We start from the raw sequence: 25,120 nt of genomic DNA, 5'->3' as shown, positions 1-25,120 counted from the left end.
TTTTGTATAAATAGTAGAATAATCATGTATAGGACTTGTATTTTGAACTACTTTTAAAAGTACTTTGCAAATAATAATCAAAGACACTTTAGAAACTCTCACTTGTCATACAAGCAAGGATCTTTAAAGCATCTTAAGAAGATCTACACAACACCTCCTTAAGCCACTAAACCTCACCATAGTCAAGTTTGCTTAACTAGAGTTATGGTAACTTAAGGAGCAAGCTACCTTCATCCTCTTCATCTATAAATAGCTCAAATGAACACCATGTGTTAATATTTGCATTAATTGAATGAAGTATTCAAAATTGAAGTTCATTCTCTCCCAAATCTCTCTTTGCTAGAGAGCCTTCTTGAAGTAATCCAAGCTCTTGGTTGGAGGAATGAATGGAGATGCAGCGGAATGGAGTGAAGATGATGGCATCGAACGAATGAGAGGTGCTAGGGTTTTAGAGATTTGATGGTGCAATGAAGGGAAAGGAGGTTTGGCCAACCTTCCTAAGTTCATTAGGCTAAATAGCCTCACTAGGAAGAGAGATTTCGGAGAGAATGAGCTTAAATTTTGAATACTTCATTCAATAATATGCAAATCGAAATACATGGGTGGATTTTGGGGTTTTAATAGATGAAGGTAGTTTACTCCTTATGCTACCATAAATCTAGTTAAGTAGACATAACTATGGTGAGTATGGTGGCTTAAGGAAGCCATAGGCACTCTTTAAGGAAAGTTGAACCACACCACTTCTTGATGCACCATCGACTCACCAAAAGGTTTTGTGTAATAACGGAAGCCAAAAATAGAGAAAGAAAAGCTAAAATTTGAAAAGCTAAACTCAAATGGAATAAGATGTGACAAACCGGAAGAGAGAGCCAATAAAGGATAAGCAAAAAATCAAAGGAATGAAGAAAAGGTAGCACAAGCAAAAAGACCTAAGAACAACTTTAGAAAAGATTAAGAAAACAAAAAGCTAGAGGGTACTGGCAGATATGGTTCTAGAATTTATATGTATATTTTTTACAAAGCGGTTTAACCTGAAATTTTTATAGTATATTCTAAACTCAACAAGGAAAATATGCAACAAATTGGAGACCATTTAGTTCGGTAATCATAGAGAAATAAATGCCACAAGTTTGCACAAACCACAAGCAATGTGAAACAATTATGCAAGCTAGGTTTAGTATTGGCCACGAGAATTGTTGGATTTATGGTAATTTTTATACAAATAATTTGATGTTGGATTAGGATTCCTCAATCATATAATGAAACGAGAATAATGATTAAATAATACCTGGTAGACCCGTGATCGTATGGCTGAGGGACGAAGACATGATCTTGATCGGGTTGAGAATAATGATTAAATAATACCTGGTACCCGTGATCGTATGGCTGAGGGACGAAGACATGATCTTAATCGGGTTCCCCTTTAGGGTGTATCGCGTAGAATAGAATTATGTGAGTAGAGAGACAAAGAGATGAGAGGCTCGAAAATCCCTTTAGGGAATGAGTTTCAGCCGTGTGATGTTAGAATATGAGGGTGTCTCTTTAGTTGTCTGGTAATCTCTATTTATAATACACCCAAGGGGAAACCCTAATTATTTATGGTAAGAGTAATTACGTCCATCAAGTAATTACCAATAATATAATAGGATAATTATGGTAATTGATAAATTAATAAGATAAATAATCATGTGGTGCCACATAATATTCTTACATTCTCCCACTTAGCCAAAGGATTATTTATTATGAGCATTAGATAAGTCTGGCCAGATTTTAATACTCATTTTAGTCCTAAACTGTAATTGTAGCAGAGAAATACAATCTTTGAATCCGTATTCAACTCAAGACCCCCATTAATCATACTACAATACAAATTTAAAACTTAAGTAAATTTTAGGATCAACACTACAAGAAAAATTGGAATTACATATAGTCAAAATCCGTATGTAAGACCCAAAATCCGTATATTAAACAGGTTTACATACGGATTCTGAATCCGTATGTAAATTACATACGAATTTATCCGTATGTAATGTAAAAAATTTATTTTTTAATTTTTTCTAATTATTATTTATATTATTAATATTATTAATATTGTTAATATTATTAATATTGTTAATATTATTAATATTGTTAATATTATTAATATTGTTAATATTATTAATATTGTTAATATTATTAATATTGTTAATATTATTAATATTATTAATAATAATAAGTATAATAAAAATCATATTAAAACTAAAGAATTTGCTTGGTGTAGTGGTTAAATTTTCTGTGGTTGCTGAAGGAACCTGGCTTCGAATCCCATTCACTTCTAATTACATACGGAAAAAATGGCGCCAAAAATTACATACGGATATTTGATCCGTATGTAATAATCTGTATGTAATTCGCGTTTTTCTTGTAGTGCAATTGATAAGTAAGCCCTTTAGACTTTGATTTGTACAGTTAGTGTCTATGTATATTTAGGCATGCATAAACATATTTAAGGACACACAAATCAAGGTAAATCAGGAAATTTTATTAAAGATAAGTAAGTACAAATATGCTAAATAAGGTCTTTAGATAATCTCATCTTCAAAACATGTTCTTCGAATACTGTAGGTGGGAGACCTTTAGTCATCGGATCCGCAAGCATATTTTTAGTACTAATATACTCAACACAAAGCTTATTTTCCTCAACTCGCTCACGTACGAACAAGTACTTTGTATCAAGATATAATCCAGCGCCACTCGAACTATTATTGTTCGAAAAACTAACGGCAGCTGAGTTATCACAATAAAGCTTCAATGGCCTGGAAATGGAGTTAATGACTTTGAGTCCAGCGATAAGATTTCGCAACAACATTCCATGACAAGTTGCATTGTACACTGCAACATATTCTGCCATCATTGTTGAGGTTGTTGTTAATTGCTGCTTATGACTCTTCCATGAGATAGGCCCGCCTGCTAACATAAAGATATACCCAAAAGTGGATTTCTTGTCATCTTTGGATTTTGCGAAATCAAAGTCAGAATAACCCACCACTTCTAAACTGTCACTTCTTCTATAGGTCAATTTATAGTCTTTTGTGCCTTGTAGATATCGAAGTACTTTCTTAGCTGCTTTCCAGTGATCTAGACCAGGATTAGATTAATACCGGCCTAGCATTCCAGCAATGTACGCGATATCCGGACGAGTACAGACTTGAGCATACATAATGCTTCCAACTACAGATGCATAAGATATCATCGCCATTTGCTCTTTTTCAGCCTATGTTTTCGTACATTGAAAAGAACCGAAAAAATCTCCCTTAATTACTGGAGCCATAGAAGGAGAGTAATGCTGCATGTTATAACGAGTGAGGACACGGTCAAGGTAGGCCCTTTGGGATAATCCCAAAATCCCCTTAGCTCTATCTCGATATATTTCAATGCCAATAACATAAGCGGCCTCTCCGAGATCCTTCATGTCAAAATTATGCGAAAGTATGCGCTTTGACTCATGCAACATGTTTATACTATTACTTGTCAATAGAATGTCATCTACGTAAAGGACAAGTATAGTAAAGTTGCTCCCACTCATCTTGAGGTAGGTGCATTGATCCACTTGATTCTTAAGAAAACCTTGTTTCTTCATGACTTCATCAAACTTTATGTACCACTGTCGTGAGGCTTGCTTCAGCCCGTAAATGGATTTCTTCAGCTTGCAGACTAAGTGTTCTTGACCTTCAAGTTTAAAACCTTCCGGTTGTTGCATGTACACGTCTCATACAAGTCGCCGTTAAGGAAAGCGGTCTTGACGTCCATCTGATGTAGCTCTAGATCAAAGTGAGCTACGAGGGCCATTACGATCCTTAAGGAATCTTTTCGAGAGACAGGTGAAAAGGTCTCTTGATAATCAATTCCCTCTTTCTGAGTGAACCCTTTTGCAACCAATCTTGTTTTGAAGCGTTCAATGTTTCCATTCAGATCTAGCTTGGTTTTGAACACCCATTTAGATCCTACGGGTTTTACTCCGTCGGGTAATTCTACTAGATCCCAAACATTGTTTTTCTTCATGGAGTCAAGCTCATCGAGCATGGCATTATTCCATTCAGAAGACTGGTCACTAGTAATGGCTTCATTGTAAGAGGTAGGATCAGTATACCTTCCGGCATCCATTTCTGCTTCAGTCAGGTAAGTTACATAATCATCAAAATCTGTAGCAGTTTTAGTTCTAGATGACCTCCTGAGCTGATTAGCGGGTTCTGCATTGTACTGATGTTTGTCGTTCAGGGTGCCTTCATTCTCGGATGGATTTAGAGTAGCATCAGGTTCTGAACATGGAGTAGGTGGTGCAGTGACGCGCGGAGTGGGTACAAGAGGAGTGATCAGAGGCAAATTAGTAGTCGATGTAGATCTCTCCCCCCCCCCCCCCCCCCCCCCCGCCTCTTGTACTTATAGTAAATCCAAGTAAGGATTGTCACTGCTCCCACTGATCTTGAAATCCTCTAGGAAATGAGCATGCTTGGTTTCTACAATGCGGGTGACGTGGGAAGGACAATAAAATCTATAACCCTTTGAGTGATCGGGATACCCGATGAAGTGACAAGTTACTGTTTTCATGTCAAGCTTCTTTAAGAAAGGGTTATAAACTTTAGCTTCAGCAAGGCAGCCCCATACTTTCATATATCTAAGACTCGGTTTCCTTCCAGTCCAAAGTTCATAAGGACTTTTAGAGACAGATTTGGAAGGAACTCTATTGACTAAGACAAAACTTGACATGATTACAAAATTAAAAGACACATCACAAATTTTAACAACAAGTGAAAGGAAGCTTAAGGTAAACTCTAGGAAGGATAATGCCATTCCAAAAGAGTAACCATGCTCATAAGAAGAATGAGTGCCATAAACCTTTTCACAAGCACTTGGTGTAAAAGAAAAACAGCAAGAATACTCAAGTAAAATTCTAAAACAGAAACTTAAATTGCAAGAAAATTAAAGAGCTCTTGAAATTAAAGTGCATACAACTCAACAATTAAACAAGAAGAACCTAAGACTCATGATACCACATGATGTGATTCCACTAGCCACATAGAACAAGATTCTTGACATTCTTAGGAATCACCTTGAGCTGGAAAATATAGAGGCACTTTTCTTAGAGTTGGATCATTGGTTCTAAGACAAGAACTCACCAAAAACTAGTACCAAATCCCAAACTCATTTGGATGAACCAAATATTGTCAAATTGAATCAACAAAGAGAATGAAAGCTGGAATGACCGAACAGAATTAAACAACTAAACATAAGAACCGAACAGAATTAAAAACAAAACAGAACATAGTGCTGGAAAATAGAAAAACCGAAACTGAAAAACTCAAGAACACAAAGCAACATGAACAATTGAAGAAGAAGAAAGGAAGGAGAAGAGAATGCTCATGAAGATGGAAGGAGGATGGATGATCTCGCCACTAGAAGTGTGGAAAGCTCCTAGATGAGAGTGATGCCGCCACTTGAGGACTCCATTGATCCATCAAGATAAGACTAGAGAAGAAGGCTCCAAAAGCTCTCCAACGGTCACTCAAAATTTGAGTAGAGTTTTCTTAGATTAATTCCAATCTGAATTTTACAAAGAGAGCACCTCTATTTATAGCCTAAGGTGCTGAAAATGAAAGCTAAAAGAATTCAAAATTCCCTCCCAAATCATTCTAGAACCGGCGCCTATTCTATGCATGAGGAAGGTGTGACCCTTTCCTTCACTTTGGCACCTCCTATTCTACTTCTACACCTATCTACTAATACACCCCCCCCCCCTAAAGCTCCTAACTAAAGCCTACAAGATGCTAAAACAAAAGAGGTTTCTAATGTATCCCTCTAAGCACCTTCAACTAAAGAAATTACAAAAAAAGAAAATAAATGTCTTCTAGCTCCCAAAGCTTTGAACATGCTTCTTGTAATCCTTTGAGGTGGACTTTGACCTCCATGGGCGTCCTCCATTTGTGCCTCCACCTCTTCTTGAGCTTGATGATTGGCCTCCATGTCCTTTTGAGCTTGATCTCCATCAGTATTGGTTCACAATCCCCTGACTTTTACAAAACTCATAAAATGGGACCAGGGGCTTATCCCAAATCAGTATGTCTACCATAGTATTCACCTCCTCTATCTGATCGCACAACTTTTATTTGAAGATCAAGTTGTTTTTCAACTTCAGTTTTATAATCTTTAAAAGTTGTAAGTGATTCAGATTTTTTCTTAATGAGATACAAGTACTTGTAACAAGAATAATCATCTATAAAAGTGATAAATGAATTATGTCCTGTTATTCCAACGATGCTGTAAGGGCCACTAATGTCAGTATGAATAAGTTCTAATAATTTTGAACTCCTAGTGGCACCTTTCTTAGTTGTGGATGTCATTTTTCCTTTGAGGCATTTGACACATGTTCCAAAATCAGTGAAATCGAGAGATGGTAAGACTTCATCCTTCACAAGTCGAGATAAGCGATCTCGTGAAATGTGGCCTAAACGTTGATTCCACAACATGGATGAAGTTTCTAAGTCTCGTTTTCTCTTAGTCTTTGTTAAGTTCTCATTAATATTATATGATAACAAAGATTTGGAGAAGCTATCATCTAGTTCTAACTTATAGAGACCGTTATCCAGAAAACCAGTACCAAACAATTGAGAATTTAAAGAAATAGTAAGTTTGCCATGACCATGGGAAACATAAAAACCATCAATGTCTAACTTTGGTCCTGATACAAGATTCTGAGTAATCTCGGGAATATATAAGGTATCATAAAGTTTAATACATTTTCCAGTTTTCATAAGTAATTCTAAGGTTCCCACAGCTTCGACAAATAGTTCTTGTCCATTCCCCATCTTAATTGTTCTTTGGTTTCTTTCCAGCTTCTGGATTGTAAGGAATCCCTGGATTGAATTGGTCACATGAACCATAAACCCAGAGTCAAACCACCAAGTATTAGTTGGAACATTTAAATTAAAGGACTCAATTATCATATTTAGATGATTACCTTTCTTAGACAGCCACTCCTTAAAGCTTGAGCACTCAGACTGCTTATGTCCTACCTTGTGGCAGAACTTGCAGTAGGACTTGCTAGTGGATTTGTTAGAGTTGGAGGGTGCACTTGCATCAGTTTTAGGGACCTTATTAGATTCCTTTTTAGGGAATTTGCCCTTCCGCTTCTTCGATTCAGCAGCCACGAGGTAAGCAACATCTGGTTTCTCCAGCTTCAGGCGCTCTTCTTCTTGAACAGTCATAGCAATCAACTCACTCATGGACCATTTGTCCTTCTGAGTATTATAGTTGACTTTGAAGGCTTCAAACGCAGAAGGAAGAGAAGTCATAATGAAGTGGACTAGGAAACCTTCACTGATCTCCATGGCTAATCCCTTAAGTTTACGGGCCATGTCGCTCATCATTAGGATGTGCTCGCGAATGCCGGTGCGCCCGTCATATTTTGTAGTCACCAACTTCAAGATAAGAGTACTAGCATGCGCCTTAGAGATTCCTTGAAATTGTTCCTCCACAGAAGCTAGATAAGCCTTAGCGTTAGGTGAATCAGGAATGCCTCCTCTGATGATTGGGCTGATGGAATTCTTGATAAGCATAAGACACATCTTGTTACTCCTTTGTCATTTCTCATAAGCCATCTTATCTTCAGGAGTGCTCTTATCAGTGAGGGCAAGAGGAGCAGCTTCAATTAGTGCATGATCAAAATCCAGCATCCCAAGAGTCAGCATCAAGGAATCTTTCCAAGAAGAATGTTTTTCACCAGTCAAGGTCTCAATTCCCATATTAAGGGCTAGTTAGACGACGAATTAAGATACTTAGGCTAAGGAAAAAGTTAGAGTGACATAGGGAAACTTAGATCTAAAGCAGGCATAAGTAAGAACCATTATGATAATGAAGCTATGATAAAATCTATTATAACATCAAAATAATAGACTAGATTAGGTTCTACTTAAACAATCAGCTTTCACTTTGGTTAATTACCAATTATTTAAGCATAATGAACAATTATAAGTAAGGTATGTGCAATAAGAATGTGACACATCATCTTTGGACAAAAGTGAACATTTAAGCTTATGCACATATTAAGTTTGCAAAACACAAGTGCATCAAACATCGTTGGACATAATAGAAATATTGTGTTTTTAGGAAAATGTCATGTGAATATTTAATAATTAAGTGTACTCACAAGTAAGTGAAGGTGCTTAATTAGACTCAAATAACAAGACATAACCCATCATCGTTGGACAGAAGGGAGACTCCTGTTATTAAGTTTAAGCAAAAATTTTAATTTTAATTTTGTCAAACTTAATATTTTTTTTTAAGAGTTTAACAAAATAAGTATTTTTTATTTTTTATTTTTTTTAAACATAATTACGGTATCATGAGATTTACCATATTTAATTTGATAAATAAAAGGAAACGCGTAAATATGTTACTCGTAAACCCGATAAGGTGAGTAGCGGAATATTAGGGATTTGATTTTATATTTGGACTTCAAAATTTTAATTAGATTGATATGTTTCCAAGTTTGACACGACTGCTATTTTCGAAAATAGTAATAATAATAATAATAATAATAATAATAATAATAATACCCGAAAATTAATAAGGCAAGAATATACTATCCTAAATAAGGAAAAACTTGGAGACTAAGATATCAAATCAAATCCATTCCTAATTAAGGTAATACTCATGAAAATTATATGAACAACAAATAATGATGATGAACATAGAATCAAAATCAATTCCATTCCAAATAAGGGAATACTCACGAAAATTATGAAGAACACATAACATTCATATTAAATTTTTTATGGATCTCGAAAAAATTAAAATTTATTTTATGATATCAAGGTGGATTTTCAAGAATAAGTGGTTCAATAATATACCAAAATAAAAACATCGAAAATCAATAGGTTGAATCAAAATCCTCGTTTCTTCCAAATTTAGGGAAAACGAAAGAAGAATCGATTAAGCAACATAAACGCTCTGATACCACATGTTGGATTAGGATTTCTCAATCATATAATGAAACAAGAATAATGATTAAATAATACCTGGTAGACCCGTGATCGTATGGCTGAGGGACGAAGACATGATCTTGATCGGGCTCCCCTTTAGAGTGTATCGCTTAGAATGGAATTATGTAAGTAAAGAGACAAAGAGATGAGAGGGTCGAAAATCCCTTTAGGGAATGAGTTTCGACCGTGTGATGTTAGAATATGAGGGTATCTCTTTAATTGTCTGGTAATCTCTATTTATAATACACCCAAGGGGAAACCCTAATTATTTATGGTAAGAGTAATTACGTCCATCAAGTAATTACCAATAATATAATAGAATAATTATGGTAATTGATCAATTAATAAGATAAATAATCGTGACGTGCCACATAATATTCTTACATTTGAAGTTGAAATTTCAACTAGAAATTTTTAACATATGAAACAAGATATGGTAAAAATTTTAGGCGAAAACACCAAAGGAATTAGGTGCAGAAATTTTTATACTGAGAGCACCACTAGTACTGAATTAGTGTGTCAAACAATAGAAAATGTTCTGGCTTTTGAAAATTATAACTTCTTTTTGTAGGTGAAATTAGGACGTGCCTCTTTTTACTGATCAGTGTTAACATATTGATGATAACACACAAAAAATTTCATAAGATTTGAAGACGAACTATGATAAGATAAATTTTGCAAACTAAGTGTAAAGCATAAATTTCTAGAAATTGAACAGAAGCCTGATGGAAGAAAGAACAATGGACAAAACTTCAAGAAATAGGGAAAACAAGATGCGCAAAACTCACCAATGAAATAATAGCAAGTTAGGATACTCTAGACTAGGCAACACAATACAAACCAAATGAAAGACTTAGGCAAAATAGATGTAAGACATTAAGCAAACAGTTTATGTGCACTTAGGGATTGCATACAACAACAAAAGACCAATTAGAGAAAATCAAGCCAAATTGGGACGTGACAAGTGACATGTAAAAGGAACAAACAGAAGATAACACTTAAATGCCCACAAAAACATAATTAAATCCGATCAAATGAAAAAAAAAAAAAAGCAAGAACAAGTGAAGAACAACAAGGAGAGGTAGTAGAACTCACCAGGAATTGTATGAAGCAAGGTGCATTGAATTTGATTGGTGGAAAAGTTTTTTCAAATGGTGAAAACAAAGAAAAACCTTGGGAGAGGAATATAAATGGACCAATGCAAAAAAAACATCAAGAACAAGCAAAAATTGAAGAACAAACAGAACAAAACTGGAGGTTGTGCAGTGGATGGCCAAGGAAGGTATTTGATGAGGGTCTCACGGAAAATGATCAGCGAAAAAGTGTTTGGATATAGTGGAGACTGAATATAATCGATGGACAACGAATATAAATGGTGGAAAACAAAACAAAAGTTGGAAGAAATAACCAAGACAAGCATGAATCGTGATGAACAAGATTGGATAGAAAAAAAATTGTGAAAGATGACTTAGCTTGGCCAAAGGACCATTAGTATGCTCTGATCCATATGGTGTAGTCCAAGATCTTGGTTGGAGGAATGAATGGAGATGCAACAAAATGAAGTGAAGATGATGGCACCGAATGGATGAGAGGTGCAAGGGTTTTGGAGGTTTGATGGTGCAATGAAGAGGAAGGAGGTTTGGCCAACCTTCCTAAGTTCACTAGGCCAAAAAGGCTCACTAGCAAGAGAGATTTGGAAGAGAATGAACTTCAATTATGAATACTTCATTCAATAATATGCAAATTTGAATACATGGGTGGATTTTGGGGGTTTTATAGATGAAGGTAGATTACTCATTAAGCTACCTTAACTCTAGTTAAGTAGACTTAACTATGGTGAGTATGGTAGCTTAAGGAAGCCGTAGGCACTCTTCTAAGGTGTTCCAGAAGCCCTTACTTTTGTGACAAGTTAGGGTTTCTAGAATATCCATATTTCATCTATAAAATACTCTTCTAAAGGAAAGTAAAGACATGGATTCTATACAAGTTATTTTTACTATAGACAATTCATCTATCTTTTATTCTTGTGTATGGTGGCTTTGAATGGTCCTCCATCACTTTTAGACTTAGTGAAAACCCTAGAAATTTGGGATCACCTCTTAGCACCTAAATCACTCTCAAACCTCACCAATTCACTCTCAATCTTGGTACAAAACTTCAACCATTCCCCTACCACTCCATGAATTCTCCAATCCATCTCCTTGGATTTCATCAGGTGAGCACACCAAGATCCAAGGGAAAATCTCCATCCAACTATGTTTTTCCAATTATTTTTTCTATTTCAGCTTGAGTTCTTGATGCAATCCAAGCTTGTGGTTGGATGAAGTCGTGGAGTGGCAGTAGAATTGATTGGAGAGTTGCAACAAAAGGGTGAGAAAATGGTGAGGTTTCGAGAGAGTTTGAGGTGCTATGAAGAAGAAAGAGGTGTGACAAACTTTCTTAGGATTTTACTAGGCCTAGAAGGCTCTCTAGCAAGGGAGATTTGGGAGAGAATGAGTTTCAAAATTTGAATACTTCATTCATTAATTACAAATCTGAATACATGAGGTATTCATAGATGAAGAGAGTGAGGGTAGCTTGTTTCTTAAGCTGTCATAATCCTAGTTAAGCAACCTTAACTATGGTGGAGTTTTGTGACTTAAGGAAGGTCGTATATGTCCTCTTAAGATACCCTAGAGACCCTTGCTCCCATGACAAGTGAAGATTTCTAAGTTGTATTTGATTCATCTACAAAGTATTCTTGAAAATAAATCAAAATACAGGATTATTAAAGTACTCTTGAATATAGATTATATAATTATAATAATAATAATATCAGTATAAGTACGTATTTTATCTATTAAAGAGTTCTTTTTAACATTTTTTAACAACAACTTGGTTTAAAACAATTTTATCATTTGTTATTCTTCTAAGAATCAAATGAAATAAATAATTACATATTCTTCTATGACAATTAAACAACGGTGTATTTTTATATTTATCATATATTTTTATCAAAGAGAAGAATATAGTTACTTAGACTACATTTTAAGTTTTTAAGCTTATGCGAAGTTCTTCTCAACTCATCAAATAATATTTTATGTATACATACTATAAAATGTCTTACTATTCAATTGAAATTATATCTCATAAGTATTATATAAGAATATCATTGTACACATTATTTCATTAAAATGATATCATATAAATATTTTTTAATTACATTACTTTAAATCACATTTCACTAATAACAAAATCACAACATATATAATCGACAACAATAAAATTACATTACTAAAAACCATAGAATTATTCCATACAACACCACACTCTTATATTTATCTTTTTCCATACAATAACTAACCATTGGTAATATCCACGCTAAACAAAAGAATTTATTTTTTGGACTAAATTTCCATCCACATAAAATGAGTTTAAATTAACTTCTAAATTTTCTAAAATCTTTAACTGCCGTAAAATCTATCTTATCATATAAATTTACTGTTTCATTTTATATTACTTGTATCGACACAACTTAATTAATATTATTTTATTCTTTTTTAATATTATTTTACGTGAATTTTACATTTATTTAACCAATACTATTTTTTTTTTATTTTCTTCTTCTCATTTTCCATAAGTAAGAAGCCTAACCATTTTCAAAAGCTCTTCCATTTAACTTTCTATTCTATTGCTTGTAATAAGATGAAAAGAAAAATATTTTTATTAGAAAAAAAAGAAGATAATCTTGAATGAGTTTGTAGCCACGAGAAGCATGCAGTTTTGGTTCTACCACCCCACACGCGAAGAGCAACAAAGACTGCGTAGTTCTTGTGCGTTTCCCCGTAAAGACAACCTTTTAAAGCTTCATACAGCTACTCTTTCATCCCAACCTCAATATTATAAACATAAATCTAACAAACATGCAAACAGTAACAACATTTTCATCACATGCACGTGGTCCCTCACATACTCCCTCACCAACCTCAAACGTCTTCTTTCTCAAACCACACTCGCCTTGCCAACCCTCTCACAACACCAACGTGCACTTCCCCTGCAACTCCACAACACCCCATATAAGCATCAACATCACCCCTTTCCCTTTCACTCTCTGACACCATAATACTCAATCTCATCATTAGCTATCAGAATGTCAGAGCCACATGATCTTAATACTAATGGTGGCGATCACAGTGCTGGATCAGGAAGCAGACGCAGAGGACCTGGTTTCAGACGTGCCATGGCAACACAAACACAAGATGAACCAATGCTGGGAACTTCGCCTGCAACGCCGTGTGGGGCTTGCAAGTTCTTGAGGAGGAAGTGCATTGGAGGCTGCATCTTTGCACCCCACTTTGGCACTGACCAAGGTGCAGCCAAGTTTGCAGCTGTGCACAAGGTGTTTGGGGCTAGCAATGTGTCAAAGCTCCTGTCCAACATTCCGGCCAACCGCCGCCATGAAGCGGCTACGACCATATCCTATGAGGCTCAGGCAAGGCTGTCTGATCCTGTTTACGGTTGTGTCTCCACCATCCTTTCTCTCCAACAACAGGTAGGTTTTCTTTTTTAATGTCAACAAATCATGACAAATTTTAATATTCATTAAAACTTATTAAAAGCTATATAAAATTTTGTGAATCCCACATTATCAAGTCTCTAATTATTTTATAATTATTTTATAGTTTACAATAAACTTAACTAAATAAAAATATTTAAAAGAAAACTTATTGCTAACACCATCTATACAATCACATATAATTATAATTGAATTAAATATATTTTTCATCTTTATACTATAAAACTTTATATATTTTTATTCATAATCCAAACTTTAAATATTTTAAATATTTATAATAAAAAAATATTGAAATGGATTTTTATCCAATTTTTTTTAACAAACGAATTTTCAATATACACTATATTATAATATTATAATATCATAATATCAAGTTTAGTCAGTAGTTAATATGAAATTATTTAACATATATCTATACTGAAAATATGTTTATCGAGTAAAAAAATTGACAAAAACTCATTTAATAGTTTAGTTAATACAAATTCTCATAATATTTAAAATTTGGCCTTTGGAATATGAAAACCAATTTCGCAATAAACAAAAACATATTTATTCCTATATAATTCTATCCATCATTTAACAGCCTATATAATTCTATCCATCATTTAACAGCACATGAATGTTATGTCAATCAATTAAAACTAATCCTAATGTTTAACCTAATTGGAGTTTAATGTTTATATATTGTATATAATTATGGTAAAAAGTTAACAACAAACTTATATTTATATATTTATAAATATGATTTAAAGTTGAATAACCATATAAATATGATTTACACTTCTGTATGTATTATTATGAATAAATTTAATTTTTGGTCTCCATAATTTTGTGAATATGTATTTTTAATGTTTTAGTCATAACAATACATAGTTAATGTTTTACATAATTAAGCAATTTGAGGGGTATTATTAATGAATGAGTGTATTATACTCAAATCATAATGTTTTAATATTTTAAAATTAAGCAATTAGGTTTCACCGTTAATGAGTATTATTAGAAAATATTGGTATGCTCATAAATGGTTACTAATTAATTTGCGTATAGTACATATCACTTATTAAACTAAAAGCCCGTTAATATTTCTTGTTTAATTTTAAAAAATTGAAAATGAAAATGTAGTATTAATAGAAACTAAATTTGTACATTAACAAAAATATGTGGAGAGAAAAAACTGATTTTAGCTTATTCTATTCATTCATTTTCTAAGAAACATAATTATTTATTATTTTTTAGGATATTACTTTTTTTTATTCATAAAAACTGTTAATGTTAGAAAAAGTTTAGTTTCTTGAATATCAGGTAAAATTCACTGTGGCTTTTCTCAAATATTCTTCATATTAAATGCGTTTGTTTCTTTTGTTGTTGACAATATGATATTTTTATTGCATAAAAAGAGTTGTTGTTTTTATTAAAAGAACATAGGCAATACAATAAATAAATTATATATAACGTCACACTAAGTTTAATTCTTTCTACTTTCAGTTGATATGTATTAAATTATTAATATATTTTCTTAAGTAAGTTGTGAAAAAACGTTTCTTTAGTGCCTTTATTAAAGGATGGGTAAAGATCATGTTATTCATGTGGCAGTTGCATCGCAAATGATATTTTGTAATTTTTAAGTCTTGAATTACCAGAAATTTTGTTCTATGACACTAAACTTTAAATATAAACAAAGAAAACGTATTTTTTCTTTTCAAATACAAAAAATCCCACTAATTTTCTTTCATTTTCTAGTCACAAAAGTTTTACTTGCATTTTTTGTGCACAAACTTTGGAAACCCAAAGTTAAAGTAAAAATATCTGTTGATATTTTCTAATTAAAAGTAAAAAAAAAATGTTTTCATAACTAAATAACCCTACCCAATAACTGTCCCTTAATTTTCAACCTACACTAAACTTGCAAGAAAAAATACTAGCAAAGAGTTGAATTGCATCACACATTCCAAAAATGTTGAAAAACTTTAAGTAAACCTTCAATTAAAAAATTAATATCATAGGTAGGAGTTAAATATGAAATGAAGTCTCATATTGTAGAAATTTACAAAAATAAAAATATAAAAAAAAACTACAATTTATTACCTTAAAATTTTAAATTAGAGATTATTTCATTATCTCTGGTCACATTTCATTAGTGTCAAAATCTTTCTACATCTCCTCTCAACAACAACAAAAAATAGCAACCTGATAATGAATAAATAGTTAAAACTAGGTTTACATAATTTTTACACATTTTTTGAAGAAAAAATAAAAATATTTTTTTTATAAGCAAACTTAACTTATAGAAATTAATTTTGTAAAAGGTGTCTGATATAACTCATCTTAATTTTTTTTTAATTTATGAAAAATTAATTTTAGATTACAGAAAAATTATTTTATTTTATATGTTTATGCAAGTGTTTTAGAGGAAAAACTCTTCGAAAGATACCATGCTCTAAAATTATTAAAATCACTTTAGAGTTGTAAATAACATGGTTAAAAAATTCAAGTAGTTGTTCATTTTTTATCCATGAAATACCTAGGTTTTGTCCAATTCAGGTAGCATCTATGCAAGCAGAGGTAGCTATGGTGCAAACTCAGCTGATGAATAGTAGATTTGCCTATGCAAGTGCTCTTGAGAGCACACAAGTACAGCAACCAAACATGAATGCAGCAGCACTACAACCAGCATATTCCAACAACTCATGTGCTTCCACCAACCTTATGAACTTGAGCAGCTTCAACAATAACCCTGCTGGCTTTGACCTTGCAATGCACACAGCACCCTCATCAAGCACTTTAGAGCCTCTTCAACTAACAAGGCTGTCCAAATGTGAAGAAGATGAAGAAGAAGAAGAAAGCAGGACCCAGCCAGGCTTCAGCCACCATTAATTATGAGTTTCCCTTTCTATTTGATTTGCTTGATTAGTAGTAATATTCTCTCTGCTTCATCTCTATATATAATTAAACTATTTTCCATATATAATTAATGTAATGTGTCTCATTACAACCCTATTAATTTCCATAATATATATTTCTTTCTTATTGTTTTGTAATACAAGGGCAATGGAACATCCTATCTTCTGATTTCTTCTTGTTTAAAGAAAAAAAAATTGTACATTTTGGGAAAAGAAAAAAAAGGGTACATCTTTGGAAATTATACATATATATATATATTATTTACAATCAATTTGTAACAAAAGAAATATTTATTTATTAATATTTAACAATTTTTTTTCCATGAAAAAATAGTTTTAACGGGATTTTTTTTATATTACCAACAATTAAAACTTTTATTAAGTCATTTAATCGAAGATGTAATTTTTTTTGACAAACCATCTATTAGAAATATGTTCTTCAGAGTTTTTTTAAATCCCAATAAATTCAGTATTTAACAGAGGTTTTTAAACTCCTATTAATTACCATGAGTTTCAGATAACCTCCATAAATTATCATAAGTTTCAGAACTTCTGTTAAATATTATGAGTTTCAAAACTTCGGTAAAAAATCATACCTTTCAAAATTATAAACATTTATTTTTTTATTCCATTATTTTTAAGTATTTATGTGCTTTTTCAACCACAATTATTTATATCTATTGTATTTATTTATTTATGATTAATAAAGTTCTCTTTAAATAAATAAAACATGTTCCTGCTGGTTGACTTGCTTTGTCAGTTGACTCTAACAACTGCTGCCGCCCTTCAATCCTGCCTGAGAAACGTGTCTTCTTGATCAAGAAACCTCTCACCTACAAAGACAAAGGGGTGCCTTAGCGGCCGTCTGCACTCCGACGCTTAAGTCAGTATTAGGGCAAAGAAACACCAAGTGTGTATATTAGCTTTAGTCTTAGAAACTGCATACCTTACTAGAGTTTTGGCACCCTTTATATAGGTTGAAACTAGGGTTTACCTTTGCGTTGTTACCCTCAACTAGGGTTCCTTGGAGACTGTTCTTGCGCCGCTATTCATAGAATCTTAGCGTATATGGCACATGACCTTCCCTTAACTGGAGTGCAACGAATGACAGAGTGGTTGCCTGCCGCCCTTCAATCCTGCCTGAGAAACGTGCCTTCTTGATCAAGAAACCTCTCACCTGCAAAGACAAAGGGGTGCCCTAGCGGCCGTTTGCACTCCGACACTCAAGTTAGTATTAGGGCAAAGAAACACCAAGTGTGTATATTAGCTTCAGTCTTAGAAACTGCATACCTTACTGGGGTTTTGGCACCCTTTATATAGGTTGAAACTAGGGTTTACCTTTGCATTGTTACCCTCGACTAGAGTTCCTTGGAGAATGTCCTTGTGCCACTATTCATAGAATCTTAGCGTATCTGGCACATGACCTTCCCTTAACTGGAGTGCAACGAATGACAGAGTGGTTGCCTAGGTACCAACTTGTGCACCTAATCTCTAGTGCCATCTTCTTCGTGGGTGCCCTAAGTATTCACGTGTCATGCATGCAGCTTTCCTTGGAGACCCTAACCCTAATGGGCCTTAACACCTCCTAGGATTATCCACATGTGTTACGCCTTGTTGCATCATACACACCACGTGCATGGATCCCTCGTGACTTAGGCTTTCCACACATCTCTTGTCTTTAACTATTATCTTAACGAAACTCTAGGGCTCACCTTATGTGGCTCTCTACCATGTCCTGATGACCGATGTCCGACCTTCTTCCCTTACTAGTGGGTCGATCTCCAACATCGGGGTTTAGGGTGTGGATATTAAAGACTAACCAATTCTCTAGTAGGTGATTATGAGGCCCACCTCACGTGGCCCCCTTCCATTACCAAACATCGATGCATCATGTCCGAGGTCAGTCTCTGGGTCGATGGTCGAGGACTGGTCGAGACATAAGCCCCCCAATCTCGAGCTGTAACTTGTTTCAGTGAAGAGACTATGGTGGTCACGTTGGGCGACCTACGTGGCACTGGGTAACGAGTGTGAATAGTGCATGAAAGTGACATCTTATTATTTCCTCGTTGGTGAACGTACACGCGTCGGGATCAACGGTTGAGCCGTGTTGGCGCTTGAACTTCTTCGTGTACTGTTTAAACACTTTAACCCTTACGCTCTCCCCACTGTTTCATCACTTTTGATTACGCGAACCTTCACTTGGCATTTGCGAAAGAACACTCTATAAGTCTTTATACCGCTGGGCACCGGTGGACCTTTTAGAGGAAACGTCCACCTTTACTACCCTTAAGAGCATAACAGCCTATAGGAAGAAGCAATCCTGCCATCCATCGCATGTCTTTGGCAAAGATCACGATAAGTATGTGCAGATGGTGGCTTGTCGCGAGGGGGAGCCAGTATGTTCTGACGAAGCCTCCGACCCCGAAGGCCCTTTCTACTTCATTTATTCCACCCTCTTCTGAAGACTGGGGTTTCGGTTACCCTTTGCCCCTTTCGAGCGCACGTTGTTGACTGAGGTGAACTTTGCCCCCACCCAGCTGCACCTTAACAGTTGGGCGTTCGTGAGGGCCTTTGCCATCCTTTGCTGTAGCCTCGATCTCACACCGTCCGTAGATGTCTTCCTTTATTTCTTCGAGGTCAAAGACCTAGGGAAAAAGTTGTGGGTCAGCTTCAATGGTGAGGGACCCCTCTCTTCTATATGGGTTTCCCTTGTATTGGACAGAGAAACCAAACCTTCGGACGCCAATCGCGAAACTGCCTTGTACCTAAAGCTAGCAAGCCTTCGCCAATCTGAGGAAGACGCCAAAAAGGCCCTCCAAGACAAGGCCTAGAGGCAGTCGAACTAGAAGCGAGGATCTTGCCTCTACGTACGCATGCGATTCAGCTTGAAGATCTCGTGGCCAAACTGAAGGGAAAGGTGGCTAATCTGGAAGAGAGGGGCACGCAGCGTGAGATCCTTCTGGGGTGGGTTGAAGGAGAGTTGGCCGAGAAAACCGAGTCCTTGGTCGGGCGATTGAATCCTTCAGAAGGACAGGAGAGGATCTTACTAACGATGCCGCTGAAGCTTACGGTGAGGGGTTTCAAGACGCCGTCGCTCATTTTGCCTATGCGCATCCTGAGGTGGATCTTACCCTCTTTGGTGAGTCCAAATGCGTTGTGGACGGCCAAATCGTGCCACGAGAATGACTCCCTTTGTAATTCTGTTTTTGTCGACAACCAAACTTTCTTGTGTGTATACTTTATAAGTATTTATTCCTTTTAACTGTTGCCTCCATTCGCTTCGCTCTCCATACAGCGCCTCCAGTTTAGGTTCGCCCTTTAGGTAGCACGTTCGCCTCGTATTCCTGTTCGACCTTAGAGTTAATACGTATGTCTCCCCCCCCCCCCCCTTGGTGTTTCTACCCCAAGTGAACGACACTTTCTCAATTTCACCCTTGCTATATAAAGTCAGGGGATAACTGATCTCGCCCTTGCTACAAAAGTCAAGGGACGAAACTTTGGTACTCAAACCATACCTCCTTCCGCCTTGGTGTGCTTACGCGAGGGGTTTATTGGGGAGGCCAAACTACCTCTGTTCTCTTCATATTACTTCAAGGAAGGAGGTTCCTTTAGTTTTAGCGAACCATACTATTCTTCGCCTAGGTGAACTTACACGAGAGGGGCTTATTAGGAAGACCAAACTACCTCTGTTTCTTCGTGTATCACTTCAAGGGAAGAGGTTCCTTTATTTCGGTGAGATTGAAAACTGTTTTCAAATAGTTGAAACTGTTAAGTACCAAAACTGTTTTCAAATAGTTTTACTTAGGTGTTTTCAAAATTGTTTATACTTAGGTGTTTTCAAAATTGTTTATACTTAGGTGTTTTGAGAAAGATTGAAAACTGTTTTCAAATAGTTGAAACTGTTAAGTACAAAAACAACTGATTGATTCGAGGAAACAACCGATTGTTTGTTTTGGGACCATAACAAAAAAACTGTTTTCTTTGACTGAGCTTTAAATGCTTTAACTGTATACGCTCTAGTCATTAAATGCTTTGACCAATCTTTTAATGCAATTTAAAAGTTTGTTAAGATTTGATAACAAACTATATCTTTGAATATATTCAGAAAAATAGTTTTAAGAATTAAGAATCTTTTGACAAAGTTTTTCTAAGAGAGTTTTCAAAGTACTGAGATTGCTTAAGAATTTTGTGATTGATCAAGGTGCTAGAATAGGATTCTACTTGTATTGATTTCAGATATTCATCTGTAACAAGTGTAATCTTTGTAATCTGTTGAACAATTTGTTTCTGTGTTTGCTGAGATTGGCTGTGTGTTCTTGAGGTGTTCAAGATCAGCAATCTTAGTGTTGGCCAAGGAGAGTGTGTTTCTTGAGGTGTTCAAGGTCATTCTCTTGGTTGTGGTGTAAGTGATCAAGTGGTGATTGCTTAGTGGATATCCTCAGGGTTTCTGAGAAGACTGGATGTAGCTCTAGTTAGGAGTGAACCAGTATAAACAACTGTGTACAATTTCTCTATCTCTAACTCTTTAAATTCAGTTTTTTTGTTGTTTGCTGGTATAAACAACTAATTGTTTCTACGAAACAACCGATTGTTTTTCTAGTACTACAGCTTTTGTTTGCTGTTTTGGCTAACTGAATTGCTTAATCAATTGGTTTCTGAAATAAGTTCATTCTAGTTTTGAAAAGTTTGCGAAAACCCCTTTAAACAATTCACCCCCCCTATAGTTTAAAGCCATCTTTTCTAACAGAACTTACGCAAGAGGGAGGTCAACTCGGGGGACCATACTACTTCCGCTCTGGACTTATCACTACAAGGGAGAAGTTTGTTTATTTCAGCGAACCATATTATTCTCGGACTTGGTGAACTTACGCAAGAGGGAGGTCCACTCGGGGGACCATACTACTTCCGCTCTTGACTTATCACTACAAGGGAGAGGTTCGTTTAATTGCAATGCACATTTAGCTGAATAAATTTTATTCGGGTGACCTCGTTAAAAAACTCTCTCAAGGGAAAAAGAGTGTCCCCTTAATCATGTACAAATGCGAGATTTAACTAAAATAAAACTTCAGGTTGGTCGCGTTCCAAGTGCAAGGAATAACATCGCCTTCTAATGTCTCAAGGTTGTATGCTCCATTCCCAAGGGCCTTCGTTATTCTGAAAGGACCGGTCCACTTGGGAGATAACTTTCTTTCTAACTGGTACCAGTGGGCCTTCCTCATCACCAGGTCAGCGACCTGGAACTGCCAAAGTCTCAGCTTGGAGTTGTACTTGTACTCCACCCTCCTTTTCAAAGCTTTAGCTTTCATCCTTGCTTCTTCCCTCACTTCATCCAATAGGTCCAAGTTCACCTTTCTTTCCTCGTTCGACTCCTCGACCACGAAGTTCTGGAAACATGGTGAGTTCTCCTGGATTTCTCTTGGGATCATAGCGTCAGAACGGTACACCAAGCTGAATGGTGTTTCCTTGGTCGTGGACTGAGGGGTAGTGTGGTAGGCCCACACGATTCTAGGAACTTCTTCTGCCCAGGTCCCTTTGGCTTTGTCCAGCCTTCTTTTTAGACCTCTGAGTAGAAATGGCCATGGGCTGTATATCGATCTCAACTCCTCTGGGGGCGCTTTGTGCCAATCAGTGTGTTGTTGGCACTTCTTGCACCGTTGGGCGTATCTCGTGCAATCCTCTCTCATGGTTGGCCAGTAATATCCTGCACGAATGGCCTTTGACGAGAGAGATCGGCCACCGATGTGGCTACCGCATATCCCTTCGTGTAGTTCTGCCATGATGCGCGTGCATTGCTCACCGTCCACGCATACCAGTATGGGATGGGTGAATCTGTGCCTGAATAATTTCCCATCGATCAGGGCGTACTTGCTCAAATTTTTCTTGATTTTCCGAGCTTCTGCGGGATCTAACGGGATTATCTCATGGCCAAGTAACGCTGGTAGGCCGTCATCCAAGTTTCTCTTGATTCGACCTAGTGAACTTGCGACACTATCTCCCCAACAACCGAGTACCTGCTTATTCTGGGTGTTTTCAGCGTCTCTTGTGTTAACGACCGATGACTCCTCCTCGTCCCTTCCGATGTGCTAACATGTTGGACTTCTGCCACATTGTCCGTGGCAGTTCAAGGTGTCTTCAGAGTCTCTTGAATCACCGTCCTTTGCCTGCCCCCCTTGCCCGAACTGGCGAGTTTCGCAAGCAAGTCAGCTCGGACATTTTGTTCTCTAGGTACATGGACCAACTCGAACACTTCGAATGACTCCTTCAGTTCCTGGACGTATTCTAGGTAGGCGACCATCTGAGGGTCTTTGGCTTGGTATTCCCCTGTGACCTGGCCTGTAACTAACAAGGAATCGCTCTTTACGAACAACCCCTTTGCTCCAATCTCCTTAGCCAACAACATTCTCGCGATCAGGGTCTCATACTCTGCCTGGTTGTTGCTGGCCTTGAAAGCAAACCGTAGGGCCTGCTCGATCAGCAACCCATCCGGTCCCTCTAAGATAACACCTGCTCCACTACCTTGTTGGTTTGAGGAACCATATACAGAGAGTACCCACCTGAAATCTACCCCTTCCTGATGTGTGGCTGCCGAGGAGAGTTCCACTACGAAGTCAGCATAGATCTGGCCCTTGATGGATCCTCTCAGTTCGTAGTGTATGTCGAATTCAAATAGTTCCACTGCCCATCGCACCATCCTTCCCGCCACATCTGGTTTTTGCAAAACCTTGCGGATTGGAAGGTTTGTCATCACTATCACGGTAAATCTCTGGAAGTAGTGGCAGAGTCTTCTTGCTGAGAATACCACCGCTAAGGCTGCCTTTTCTAAGGCCTGGTATCTCACCTCCGGCCCCTACAATACCTTGCTGACGAAATAGATTGGCCTTTGTACCTGGTCTTGCTCATGTTATAGGACCGAACTAATCGCCCTTTCTGTAACTGCGAAGTATAAAAGGAGTGAGATACCTAACTCTGGCTTGCACAACACCGAAGGGCTGGCCAGGTACTCCTTCAATTTGACGAACGCCTCCTCAGACTCACGGGTCCAGACAAACCTATTGTTCCTTTTCAGGCACTGGAAATAAGGGTGTCCCTGGTCTGGCCATGCGCCCCGTCAATTGCTGCACTTCTTTCATTGAGATTGGGCTTCCCATAGCTATTATGGCAGCACACTTCTCAGAGTTCGCCTCGATTTCTCGTTCAGTGAGTAGGAAACCCAAGAATTTCCCTGCCTCCACTCCGAACACGCACTTCTCCGGGTTCAACTTTAGCATGTACTTTGCTATCGTAGTGAATAGCTCTTCCAGGTCAATTATGTGTTGCTCCCTCTGCTGGGAGGTGACCACCATGTCATCTACGTACGCTTGGACATTCCTGTTGAACCAAGTGGTGTTCAAGCTTTGAAGAATCCAAACCCTTTGAAGGATGTTGAAGGCTTGGCTGTGCTTGCTGTTGTTGAGTTGTCTTAGTTAGGATCTGGGGTAGTTTGAGTTTTGTAATCCACTCTAGATTGAATCCAAGGCATAGGCATTCTCAATCTTTTAAAAGAAAAGTGTTTTTCAAACTAAGTGAAAAACAACCGATTGTTTTGTCGAAACAACCGATTGTTTTATACTTAGGTGTTTTTAGACAAGGTTGAAAACTGTTTTTCAAAATGGTTGAACTGTTAAAACCAAAACAACCGATTGATTCGAGGAAACAACTGATTGTTTGTTTTGGTACCATAACAAAAAAACTGTTTTAGTTTTGACTTAGCATTAAATGTTTTTCTAACTGTTTACGCTCCAGTATTTAATGCTTTGACCAATCTTTAAATGCAATTAATAGTTTGTTAAGATTTGATAACAAACATCTTTGAATAAATTCAGAAAAATATATTTGAGTAATAAGATTTTGAACAACAAGTTTTTGAGTTTTTCAAAGAGTTGAGATTGCTTAGAGATTGAGATTGATCAAAGAATGTGAGATAGGATTTCTGCTTGTATTGATTTCAGTTTTTCTTCTGTAACAAGTGTAATCCTTGTATTCTGTTGAACAAGATTATTTGTGTGTGTTTGCTGAGAAGTGTTGTGTGTTCTTGAGGGGATCAAGATCAACATTCTTAGTGTTGGTATGTTGGCCAAGAGAAGTGTGTGTCTTGAGGGGATCAAGGTCACTTTCTTAGTTGTGTTGTAAGTTATATAGGTTTGATTGCTTAGTGGAATTCCTCAGTGGTTTCTGAGAAGACTGGATGTAGCTCTGGGTTTAGAGTGAACCAGTATAAACATCTGTGTGCATTCTCTCTATCCTTAACTCTTTAAATTCAGTTTTGATATTTGTTTACGAGTATAAATGTAGAGTAATGGGGCGGAAGCAATGAATGAAAGTGAGCAAGATCCTCCTAGGAGTGGTGTTGATCTTGTAGGTGCATGCTATGTGTGGTTATTGGGTGGTTCGGCCAGCCCAAGGGAAAAGATGAAGGAAATGAAGTTTAGAGCCTAGGATTCTAGGGAGAAGCAAAGTTGAGCACAAATGGGCAGCATAACTTTACTCACAATAAACTTGTCAATACAAAGAGATGGCCTCCCTATTTATAAGCTAGATGGCCGTGATTCTTAAGCTAATACATAATGAAATGTAAACCAAATGAAATGCAAAGCATAGGCCATGTGCTA

At 36.4% G+C, this 25,120-nt stretch overlaps 3 protein-coding genes across 3 annotated transcripts; 1 reads left to right on the top strand and 2 right to left on the bottom strand.

Annotated features, from left to right (window-relative positions):
* The first annotated feature begins 13,142 nt into the window (after positions 1 to 13,142).
* LOC137836428 (LOB domain-containing protein 20) lies at positions 13,143 to 16,563 on the top strand. Its single transcript, XM_068645146.1, has 2 exons — positions 13,143 to 13,552; positions 16,118 to 16,563. The coding sequence occupies exons 1-2, from the start codon at positions 13,147 to 13,149 to the stop codon at positions 16,444 to 16,446; spliced, it is 735 nt and encodes a 244-aa protein (XP_068501247.1). The 5' UTR covers positions 13,143 to 13,146; the 3' UTR covers positions 16,447 to 16,563.
* A 4,957-nt stretch (positions 16,564 to 21,520) lies between these two features.
* Positions 21,521 to 22,249, bottom strand: LOC137838292 (uncharacterized). Its single transcript, XM_068647542.1, has one exon. It carries the CDS (start codon positions 22,247 to 22,249, stop codon positions 21,521 to 21,523), a length of 729 nt encoding a protein of 242 aa, XP_068503643.1.
* A 344-nt stretch (positions 22,250 to 22,593) lies between these two features.
* Positions 22,594 to 23,217, bottom strand: LOC137838291 (uncharacterized). Its single transcript, XM_068647541.1, has one exon. The coding sequence runs from the start codon at positions 23,215 to 23,217 to the stop codon at positions 22,594 to 22,596; it is 624 nt and encodes a 207-aa protein (XP_068503642.1).
* Positions 23,218 to 25,120: the final 1,903 nt, after the last annotated feature.

The sequence above is a fragment of the Phaseolus vulgaris genome, chromosome 4 (assembly GCF_000499845.2).
Source record: "Phaseolus vulgaris cultivar G19833 chromosome 4, P. vulgaris v2.0, whole genome shotgun sequence".
NCBI lineage: Eukaryota > Viridiplantae > Streptophyta > Magnoliopsida > Fabales > Fabaceae > Phaseolus > Phaseolus vulgaris.
The sequence above is the reverse complement of the archived record's forward strand: the minus strand, read 5'-3'. Positions and strand labels throughout refer to the sequence as shown.